Source organism: Symsagittifera roscoffensis, chromosome 9 (assembly GCF_963678635.1).
Source record: "Symsagittifera roscoffensis chromosome 9, txSymRosc1.1, whole genome shotgun sequence".
Taxonomy (NCBI): Eukaryota; Metazoa; Xenacoelomorpha; order Acoela; family Convolutidae; genus Symsagittifera; species Symsagittifera roscoffensis.
Genome location: NC_087070.1, coordinates 38569649 through 38581864, shown reverse-complemented (window position 1 = coordinate 38581864; position 12216 = coordinate 38569649). Strand labels below are relative to the sequence as shown.

Below are 12216 nucleotides of genomic sequence, written 5' to 3'. Positions count from 1 at the left end.
CCCTGTAAAATAGTGTCTATAACAATTCAGAAAAAATGAGTCGGCTATTGTTGGGCAAAAATGCATAGCGTTTATTTGACCTCAGGGAATTATTGAGTACTTAAGTTTGAGCACTTTGTTTCTAGGTTTCTGTCTAAGAATCAGATGGTTTGATCCACGCTCACGCTCCTAGACCATTCTGTTATTACACAAATAACCCTTTTTTTGTTAAACTTCACATTTTCCAACCAAAGTCTAATCAATTTATTAGTCAGTTTTGTTGCTGCATATCAGGACATGGTTTTTTTTTGGGGGGGGGGGGGGGATGAACGCCCTACCCTCATTAATTTGACCCCTCACCACACATCAAAGGGTCTCCCCTTTGAAACTAATTTACGACATCCATTTTCGACTGACAGGCCCTGAAACTTTTATTTAGACGCTTGGGTGCCAATATGTAGTAATTTTCAGGGGGAGGTCGTGCAGGAAGCACTTGCTATCAGCTCATAAATGTTGATGTAGCATAGAAAGTTCACCGAAGTTGCGAGTTTGAGGAACTGAAGGTGCGTGTTCGAGACCTGAAAACGCCTGTGTCAACTCATTTCATTTTTTATTATTCCCCGGTCCTGCTTAACGCAGGACCAACCGAGGGAGGGATGATGTCATCCATTTCGCCGCAGCCGGTCGCACATTCAGGTCAACTAAACTGTTTAGAAGCTCACTTTCAGGTCTGTCAGATTTTTTTTTCAATCTAACTCGCTAAATTATAATTTTATTTGAATCCTATACAATTAAATTCACTAATAGATTTAAACTTTTTAGCAACAGTTTTTCTCAATATCGTAATTTCAGCAAATTTTTTGTGAATAGACAAGCAGTATGGTTCGTAATTTTTGTTGCATAGTTGAGATTTTGGGATTGTAATTTGAATGAGCTATATCCGCGTAAATACATTTGCGAGAGCAAGTGTCTTGTAGTCAGTAATTATAATTTTTTGGCGTAAAAAACTTATCGTGAAAATCTGAAAAAATAATTGTATTTTCTTTATTATAAAACTTAAATTATGTCCATTTACGTCCAGGCCTCTTCCTACTTGGTCTAGTGGTAAAAAAGAGTGCCTTCCCATCCTATAGTCTTGGTTTCGAGTCCGGTGGGACCTTGTTTTTTCGATATGTATTTTTTTTTAATTTTTGGTTTATGATCTTCGACTCGTTTCTTGTAGGCTTCAGTTCCATTATTTTTTTTCTAATGGTCAAGTCGATTTTGCTTAAAAATATTTAATTTGATGCTGAAATTTGTGTTTAGCAATATGTGTTCCTCAAAATAAGTTTAAATGATATGAAGAGTTTAAAATTAACGATCAGCAAGCGTTATCAACTCTGATGCAGATTTTGTTTTTCCGGCCTACAACTTGATTAATATCACTCAGATCGAATCCGGCCAAGACTTGTTTTTTTCAAACTGAAAAAATCGGTTTCAAAAAATTGATCTTGCGTTAATATTACGCTTTGTTGGCTTAGTTCCCGCGTCATGGAGTTTTCTTGTGCTTTAAACATTTGTCATTGTAGTTTCAAGTAAATGTGACAACATTTTTTTCGGTCTAATGGTTTTCGTTTCACTTTTTGTCTGCTAGTTTTCAATGCAAGGGTTGTTTTGGCATTGCAAATGGTGCTAAGTATGTGTATTGAGCGAGGCTTACTAGTGATTTTGATTTGTGGCCGGTGGGAAGTTAATGTCCCTGTAGGTCAGGGGTTCAATTCGGGATGAAGCCCCATGTTCTTAATTGAGATGTTACTGAAGCTTCTTCAAATCAGCCGTGAAATCTTGATTGGTTGCTTTTCGCTTAGGGAATTTGAAGTGAAACTTCACCCCTGAGAAACATCGTATCTGAAATGATTTACTGTTTGTGATTGATAACACAGATAAAAATTTATAAAAAAAAGTTTGTGTCGAGAAGAACTGCTTTGAAATTATTGATTTTTATTCTAATTTGAAGCTAATAAGGTGAGCGTACAGGCTTAAAAAAGCTTATTTAAGCTTTTATTAAGCCAATAAAACTTAATTTAGAGTAAAGTTAATTTAAGTAGTTTTTAGCGCCTTTTTAGGAATCAAAAACTTCAAAAATTTGAAAATGTTATGCAAAAAAAATTTTAAAGTTATTTTGAATTTTTGTAAAATAGTTTTTACTTTTTTTCTTGTTTTTCTAGTCGTTTTAAGTTTTAGCGGCTTTCTCTGCAAAAACCGTTTTTTTGATTGACCTATTTGACCATGACTGTCGCATTTGTCTAAATTTTATTTTTTAGTGTAGATTTTTTTACCACACCACACAAAAAGAACGATACTAATTTGGAAAAAAAATAGTATTTTTTGAAGACTATAGTCGGAACCTTCTGTGCTACATGTTGGTTTATGCATGTGGATGGTATGTATAATTATGGTATGTATATTTATGGTATGTTTATTTAATGGTTGTATATGGGTGGTATGTATGTATGTTATTTATAGTATTTATTTATGTTATTTATATTATTGGTATGTATATGAATGGTATGTTTAATTGAACAGAAGATGATCAATTGCAGCTCAGGGGTTGTGAGAGGATAGAATTACTCGAAATTGATACGTACATGTTTAACTTTAAGGAGCGCAGTGTATTGAGCTAGTGTTTCAACAATTAAAGAGCTATGTTGTTAGTAAATTGGAGTTTTTAATCATATTGGCACTTGAAAGTAAACTGAATTTGAAGCAACAAGAGTTTATGGAGAAAATTTATTATATTAACTTTAATAAAATGCGCACTATTGATCCGGGTCTAATTACAGATTCAATGAAAACCATCAGTATTAGTCTGGAAAGGAGATTTTAGCACGAATTATTCTCATCTGGAAATCGAATGGTTGCTGGAATGACAGCGAAATCGGTATGTTTCTTATGAATGTATTACGTTTTTTTTTCATCTTCTCCTGATTAGCTGCTTTCATCGTAATCTAATTGAAATCATTATCCGATGCGAACAGTAAATTTAAATAAATGAATATAATGACAAACAAAAAAACAGCTTTGTGCTTGCAACTTAGATTGGGCAACTAAATGCTATGCTTCCTTCCAGGGGCGGATCTAGGTTTTTCTTGAAGGCGGGGGGGGGGGGGTTGGATATTTTCACAGAACTCTTTTGTCGTCCTTTTTTGAATTGATTTTCTGAGCTCTCTCAAATCTCTACATCGACCCTGTTTTGCCGAATTTTGTGCGCCAAAAACAGTTCAACAAGCGTTTTTGGGCAATTTTTGGAAAATTTCGAGCAAAAAATGCGGTTTCATCCCTAATTCCGCTACTGATTTCCGATCATATGCAATTTTAACTAATAGTTATTTGACGTAATTCGGGTCGTTAAAATGTGCAAAATTAAGGACTTACTGACTGAACCTAAAATTTTCCGAGAGGCACCTTTGGCGCCAAATTTACCTGCGAATCAGAGACTTTGGTCAAAATGGGGTCTTTATAGTGATCTGAGAGAGCTCAAAAAATCAATTTGATCAATTTTCGAATAATTTTTGAAAATCACCAAACCCCCCCCCCCCCCCCCCCCTCGAGAAAACCCTAGATCCTCACCTAGTTCTAGGGATGTCAAATCATACGGACGCTTAAGCGTAAAAGAACCACTATTTAAAGAGTTTCTCGAAAAGCGTTGTGGAATGATGTTTTTTCCGAATTTTTTCAGCTTTCGACACGATATTTTCTTTCAAGGCATATATTTCAAAATTATTTCTCAGTACTTTTTTTCGAGCTGAGTTTTTTGAGTTTTTGTATGAATGATTTCCTTGTGGCATTGGTTCTGATAATTTGATTAGATTTTGTGTTCATGTAGGAGTCAAGTTTCATCATTTTTCAAATAAAAGCGTTGTTTTTTTCTTCAGTTTTCTTGTTTTTCGCTTTTTTCTGGGTTTTTACACTAGCGAACTTTAGTGTTTTTATTTAAGTGAACTATTCTTTTTTTCTAATCTAAGTCGCGAATATTAGTGCCACTTTTGGGGCACCTTCAAGGCTTTTTGATAGTCTGTGCTTGGACATTCGAATAGTCATAAGTTATCACCGTTGATACATCTTACATTTAGCAAATGAAACGAAAAAAGCTATTTGTTTCAAACAACATAACAAAAAAAAACTCGATTTCAGAATTTTCCTGTTTGAATATATCTCGCAACTAATTAAAATGCTTAATTGTTTCATAATGTGGCTTTGTGCTTTGCCGTTTATTACATGCCAAATTAGTGTAGATGCCTTCAGTTTATATTCCAAAAAATTACTTGCAAAACTGTGTCTATTTGTATTTGGTGCCATTTTTGATGCATAGCATCGGGAATTTGTTAGCATATGTAGCTGCGGTATGTGTGACTAGTGTTTGCCGGTTGCTAAGGGTTTATGACCTAGAGGGAAGGGCGTGGGACTCCAACTCTCAAAGCTCGCAGGTTCAAAGCCCATACGAAGCAAGGTTTTACTAATTCTGAGGCTTATTTCTATCTTTTTTTAATTCACTCCAAAAAACTGCTTGTGTTTGCGATACGCAGCTTCGCCTCTGTGTAAACTGTTGTTCACACATAAGAGCGCGCGAGCATAACTTTTTTCTTAGCAACTCTTACTTTTTTGTTCGAAGTTTAGTTGTTCAATAAATATCATGATCTAGTTATATCCGCTTTATTAAAAAGCAACAACTGATATATGCTGCCCTATGCCTACAAAAAATTGCGTGAAAGTAAGTAGCCTAGATCAAGCCGCAACGGCTAAGTATTTAAGGCACTAGAAGTATGATTTGCAAGTACCGAAGTTTCTGCCTGTTTCTTATTTTAAGTTGAGTGTCTTGAATGCTTATATATTTTCTTATTGTTTTTTCATGTTAGAGCTCTTTTTTGATTTTTTTGTTTTTACTCACTACTCAAGTTTTTTGCTTTGCGAACAATTTTTTTGTCGCAATGGTTTCAACTTTTTCTGATGATTTGATTTGCGCCTTTAGTTAAGCTGCATTGTGAGAACCAAACCGTTTCTAGATGTGAGTTGTTTTTGCTATACTGTTTCGTGAAATGGAAATCAGTGAAGTTCGTTTTCATTGTCAGATTTGTTCTTTTCTTGGGTACTTTCTCGTCATTGTCATAATCATTCTTGAACTAAAAATTTTTATAAGACATTCTTAAATAATAAGCTTCATCAGTTGGCAGAATTTCATTGCAAACACTTAAATTGCAAAGGAACTTTGTATTCGGCTATTACTTTCACCCAAATATTAAGTGGATTCGCGTTATCTACTAATTTCCTACCATTATATTAAAACTTATTAAAAATTGCATCGAATCCCTATTGTCGTTTAAATTGTTTTTTAAATGACTTTTATATTAATTCAAAATTTTTAAAGCGGTCAGTATCTAGAAAATTCACGGCGGATCTACAGAATTTGCGATGAGTATTTCGAAGGTTGCCTCTAACATACGTTTATGTTAGTGGGTTCAATAGATTTTACCAAATTGTTTTGTTTCCTTTCAGCAAAAATCTGCCCTCTTCTCTCTCTTGAAATTCTCGATGCCTCCCCGTTGCCAAAAAAGCAGTTTTTTGAAGCTAAGAAGTGATCCTTTGTTTATTTTAATCGTAGTTTTTGATATCAATGGCTACATAAAACAGGTAGTTTTGGGAGTGGGTTTGAAAAGTATCGGCGTGCGCGTAAGGGGTCTCTTCTTTAACTCTTACCATATTTACCCAAAAGCGCTCCTCTTGTAAATTTAACGCATGATTTCATCTGTTTTTGGCGGACGAGTTCAATTTAAACCAATCAGATTGGAGCATTTTCACTTCTGCTTTGAGTTTTTGAGATTTGTTATATTGGGCGGAACAAGTAAAAAAAATCCGGAGAATTATTATGTGTGCCGTGTTGTGATAGGTTCGTGTGAATGGTAAGTTGTCGTGTGATGGTGTGTTCACGTGGGATCATTCTGTGTCTTATGCCGACTCCGCCTCTACCTCAATTGCCATTCTGTTCACACATCTGAAGGAGTTCCTCCAGTTTCACCTGCATCAGCAGTAAGTCAGGACCACAACTATGATACATTAAGTTAATTATTTTTTTTTGGTTCGTACTTTTCGCGCTCTGATTGTGCTTTACTTACTCTCAAGCGCAACTGATCAACTGATTTGAAACCGTGGATTTTATCTACTGTTCTACATTTAAAAGGAAATACTTGACTTATAACAATGATGTTTACAGCTTGAAATGGTATGTAAATGATGCATTTTGCATTTTTTATCAGTCAGAACTGTAAATAGATTTTAGTTGCAGTATCAAGTTCTAGTTGCAATTACTGTGTTCTAGTTGCAGGTAGAGAATTGGATCTTGTTTGTGCTAATCAAAACGTAACGTGTCATTCCTGACAACAACCTATTAACAAACTTATGGACCTTATCTCCCGACATTATCTCCCATTATAATAACCGGGTGCCGGACATCAAGCCGACGGGACTTCAAGCCGAATAGTAAAATTAGGGACTTCAAGCCGAAAATTTTTTCTCCAAGTCATGAAATATGATTAATTTGAAAAATTTTTCAAAGAATTTCTCAATTTCGTGATCTTTATTCGGTAATTATTAGCGTTTTCATTAAATTTAAGTCTCCAAATGATGTTTAGGAAAGTTGACAAATATTCACGGTTGAAGGTAATTTTCTTGTCTATAATTTATGCATTTCAAAAATGAATATAATGACAAACAAAAAAAACAGCTTTGTGCTTGCAACTTAGATTGGGCAACTAAATGCTATGCTTCCTTCCAGGGGCGGATCTAGGTTTTTCTTGAAGGTGGGGGGGGGGGGGGGGGGGGGGGGTTGGATATTTTCACAGAACTGTTTTGTCGTCCTTTTTTGAATTGATTTTCTGAGCTCTCTCAAATCTCTACATCGACCCTGTTTTGCCGAATTTTGTGCGCCAAAAACAGTCCAACAATCGTATTTGGGCAATTTTTGGAAAATTTTGAGCAAAAAATGCGGTTTCATCACTAATTCCGCCTTTGGCGCCAAATTTACCTGCGACGCAGAGACTTTGGTCCAAATGGGGTCTTTATAGTGATCTGAGAGAGCTCAAAATATCAATTTGATCAATTTTCAAATATTTTTTGAAAATCCCCAAACCCCCCCCCCCCCTCGAGAAAAAAGAAAACCCTAGATCCTCACCTAGTTCTAGGGATGTCAAATCATACGGACGCTTAAGCGTAAAAGAACCACTATTTAAAGAGTTTCTCGAAAAGCGTTGTGGAATGATGTTTTTTCCGAATTTTTTCAGCTTTCGACACGATATTTTCTTTCAAGGCATATATTTCAAAGTTATTTCTCAGTACTTTTTTTCGAACTGAGTTTTTTGAGTTTTTGTATGAATGATTTCCTTGTGGCATTGGTTCTGATAATTTGATTAGATTTTGTGTTCATGTAGGAGTCAAGTTTCATCATTTTTTAAATAAAAGCGTTGTTTTTCTCTTCAGTTTTCTTGTTTTTCGCTTTTTTCTGGGTTTTTACACTAGCGAACTTTAGTGTTTTTAATTAAGTGAACTATTCCTTTTTTCTAATCTAAGTCGTGAATATTAGTGCCACTTTTGGGGTACCTTCAAGGCTTTTTGATAGTCTGTGCTTGGACATTCGAATAGTCATAAGTTATCACCGTTGATACATCTTACATTTAGCAAATGAAACGAAAAAAGCTATTTGTTTCAGACAACATAACAAAAAAAACTCGATTTCAGAATTTTTCTGTTTGAATATATCTTGCAACTAATTAAAATGCTTAATTGTTACATAATGTGGCTTTGTGCTTTGCCGTTTATTACATGCCAAATTAGTGTAGATGCCTTCAGTTTTTATTCCAAAAAATTACTTGCAAAACTGTGTCTATTTGTATTTGGTGCCATTTTTGATGCATAGCATCGGGAATTTGTTAGCATATGTAGCTGCCGTATGTGTGACTAGTGTTTGCCGGTTGCTAAGGGTTTATGACCGAGAGGGAAGGGCGTGGGACTCCAACTCTCAAAGCTCGCAGGTTCAAAGCCCATACGAAGCAAGGTTTTACTAATTCTGAGGCTTATTTCTATCTTTTTTTTTTAATTCACTCCATAAAACTGCTTGTATTTGCGATACGCAGCTTCGCCTCTGTGTAAACTGTTGTTCCCACATGGGAGCATGCGAGCATAACTTTTTTCTTCGCAACTGTTACATTTTTGTTCGAAGTTTAGTTGTTCAATAAATATCATGATCTAGTTATATCCGCTTTATTAAAAAGCAACAACTGATATATGCTGCCTGATGCCTACAAAAATTTGCGTGAAAGTAAGTAGTCTAGATCAAGCCGCAACGGCTAAGTATTTAAGGCACTAGAAGTATGATTTGCAACTACCGAAGTTTCTGCCTGTTTCTTATTTTAAGTTGAGTGTCATGAAGGCTTATATATTTTCTTATTGTTTTTTCATGTTAGAGCTCTTTTTTGCTTTTTTTTGTTTTTACTCACTACTCAAATTTTTTCCTTTGTGAACAATTTTTTTGTCGCAATGGTTTCAAATTTTTCTGATGATTTGATTTGCGCCTTTAGTTAAGCTGCATTGTGAGAACCAAACCGTTTCTAGATGTGAGTTGTTTTTGCTATAATGTTTCGTGAAATGGAAATCAGTGAAGTTCGTTTTCATTGTCAGATTTGTTCTTTTCTTGGGTACTTTCTCGTCATTGTCATAATCATTCTTGAACTAAAAAATTTTATAAGACATTCTTAAATAATAAGCTTCATCAATTGGAAGAATTTCATTGCAAACACTGAAATCGCGAAGGAACTTTGTATTCGGCTATTACTTTCACCCAAAAATTAAGTGGATTCGCGTTATCTACTAATTTCCTACCATTATATTAAAACTTATTAAAAATTGCATCGAATCCCTATTGTCGTTTAAATTGTCTTTTAAATGACTTTTATATTAATTCAAAATTTTTAAAGCGGTCAATATCTAGAAAATTCACGGCGGATCTACAGAATTTGCGATGAGTATTTCGAAGGTTGCCTCTAACATACGTTTATGTTAGTGGTTTCAATAGATTTTACCAAATTGTTTTGTTTCCTTTCAGCAAAAATCTGCCCTCTTCTCTCTCTTGAAATTCTCGATGCCTCCCCGTTGCCAAAAAAGCAGTTTTTTGAAGCTAAGAAGTGATCCTTTGTTTATTTTAATCGTAGTTATTGATATCAATGGCTACATAAAACAGGTAGTTTTGGGAGTGGGTTTGAAAAGTATCGGCGTGCGCGTAAGGGGTCTCTTTTTTAACTCTTACCATATTTACTTAAAAGCGCTTCTATAGTAAATTTAACGCATGATTTCATCTGTTTTTGGCGGACGAGTTCAATTTGAACCAATCAGATTAGAGCATTTTCACTTCTGCTTTGACTTTTTGAGATCTGCAATATTGGGCGGAACAAGTTCAAAAAATCCCGAGAATGATATTATGTGTGCCGTGTTGTGATAGGTTCGTGTGAATGGTAAGTTGTCGTGTGATGGTGTGTTCACGTGGGATCATTCTGTGTCTTATGCCGACTCCGCCTCTACCTCAATTGCCATTCTGTTCACACATCTGAAGGAGTTCCTCCAGTTTCACCTGCATCAGCAGTAAGTCAGGACCACAACTATGATACATTAAGTTATTTATTCTCTTTTGCTTCGTACTTTTCGCGCTCTGATTCTGTTTTTTTTTACTCTCAAGCGCAACTGATTTGAAACCGTGGATTTTGTCTACTGTTCTACATTTAAAAGTAAATACTTGACTTATAACAATGATGCTTACAGCTTGAAATGGTATCTAGTTGATGCATTTTATATCAGTCAGAACTGTAAATAGATTTTAGTTGCAGTATCAAGTTCTAGTTGCAATTACTGTGTTCTAGTTGCAGGTAGAGAATTGCATCTTGTTTGTGCTAATCAAAAAGTAACGTGTCATTCCTGACAACAACCTATTAACAAACTTATGGACGTTATCTCCCATTATAATAATCATCTATCGGATCTGTATATGATTTTAAGTTGGTCTGGTCGCTCTGTTAATCGTTTTTTTCTACAAAAAGGGCAGGAGTATGGATGCTGCCAAATTTGTCTGTGAGCGGGTTCTTAGAAATCTTTCAAGTTTCTATGAGCGAATTTAAGATACTTATTTAGGGGACAGTTATTTAGAAGACACTTATTTAGGTCATTGAACAAATTAGAGAAACTTGTTTAGGTCTTGTGACAGCTCAAATTTGATGATTTTTTGCAGACTAGCCTCTTTTTTCTTTTCTCCCAGCCTTCGTGTTTTTACAAGTAGATTTTTTGTTGACTTAACCCGATTGTTACAAAAATTGGCTTACAAAATTGGCCATGAAATTAATGCTTTATTAAGATGGGGCGGTGTGGGAGTTGAAAAAAGAGCCGCATATTGCATTATCCATTAACAAAAGGGTACCGTTCAAAGATAGGTAGCTGAAAAAGATCCGAAACTTTTCAAAAACTAGGGCACAGATCCAATTTCTAGTGGGCACTTAAATTTCTACCGTTTGTATCGAGATCACTAGATTTAAGAAAGTTTTCTAAACTCTTTGAATTGAAATTTATGAAATTCTTTTTTTTTTCGCAGGCGTGGTTTTTCGCCTAGGAAAATGAGCCTGAAGTCTTGCAAAATTTTTCTAAAAAGGTTTAAAACGCAATTTATAGTGGAGCGCAACTCTCTTTTGCACTAGCCAGCTTACGCGAGCGTAGTGTAATAGTATGACTATGCTTTTATTCCCAACCTAAGTCGCAAATATTGGTGCCACTTTTGATGAAACGTGCTTTGACGTTCAACTACTAATAAGTTAACACAGTTGATGCATTTTCTGTTGATCAAATGCGCCTAAAAAAGCTTTTTTTTTAAAACCACAGTACAATAATAAAAACTTGGTTTCAATAAATTTTCCAACTCAAAATATCTCCGTTTTTTTGAAATGCTTATTTATACAATTTTTGGCTTTATACTTTCCAATTTGTTACATGCAAAGTTAGTGTGGAGGCCTTCAGTTTGATATATTCCAACTTTTTACATGCAAAATTGTGTCTAATTGTATTTGGTGCCGCATCGCATTGGCAATTTATTAGCATAATTAGCTGCTTTATTTGTGACTAGCGTTTGCCGATATTTACGCGTTCGTGGCCGCGAGAGCAGGGAGTGAGACTCCTATTCACGAAGTTGCATGTTCGAATCCGATACGAAGCAAAGTTTTACGAATTTGAGGTTTGTTTCTACTTGATAGAGCTGCTTTTTTGCCCTGTTCTCGCTAATGTTTGCGAAGAACTGCTTCGCCTCTGTCTCTAAAATTAAAACCAATCCACTGAACTTTTTCTTTTGTTTCAGATCATGAGGTCGTTTTATTACGTGACCATTGTGTAAGTTCGGATATCTGCATTATCGGATAATTGACCTCTCAGATGTTTGATATAGCACCTTAACAAAAATGCAAATGGAGCGAAAAAACGTGAATGTTTTAAGTTCATAAGTGCATTTTGATTTTAAACTAGCCCAGCAGAATGAGAGAATTTATTTTTCTCAAATTGTGTTAGTTTCATCATGTATTGTTGTTGAAAGTCAATGAGCTTTAATTGATATAGTTTTTTAGAACTGGAAGTTTGATGAAATTTTGTAAAGAACTCTTGAGTAGTTTCAACTAATTAAGTCTTCTCTCACCAACTAAAATACACCACAAAATACTGGAAAAAAATCCGTTTCATTTATTTTTATATTTTGCGTTAACGTATCGTCTGGAAAAATTCTGAGCTACTTGAACAGCAATTAGTTATCCCTGGTTTTTGTTTTAATATTATGAGGGCCTTCATTGAATGTGGCACGTTTCGCCCCTGGTAAATTTCACCCGAAATGTCCATTTTTGCACTATCGGATGTTCGATAGCATTTTCTTCAAAATTTTGAGGGGCAAAATTTGTCAATAAATTCGAACAAGGCGAAAATTTTTGATGAGATAAATGGGCGTAGATCATCTAAAGGGGGCAAACGTTTTTCAGGCTACAAATAAAAGCTATGCTCCTTGCCCCTTATGAGTTTAAATCTAAAAAGTCTCCAGTTAAACAGGTGAAATCTCTGAATTTCCCAAAATCAGCAAAAATGTTACATGTTTTTCGATCTGAGACAACCATTTGATTTTCTCGTTAAATGTATTGGACT

General features: G+C 35.1%; 1 protein-coding gene across 1 annotated transcript in view; it reads left to right on the top strand.

Moving 5' to 3' along the window:
• The first annotated feature begins 9025 nt into the window (after nt 1-9025).
• LOC134854839 (uncharacterized) overlaps nt 9026-12216 on the top strand; it is a 94011-nt gene continuing 90820 nt past the window's right edge. Inside the window, exons 1-2 of the mRNA XM_063871198.1 lie at nt 9026-9040; nt 9503-9642. Of these exons, the coding sequence (XP_063727268.1) occupies nt 9026-9040; nt 9503-9642 (155 nt within the window). The remainder of the gene's footprint in view (nt 9041-9502; nt 9643-12216) is intronic.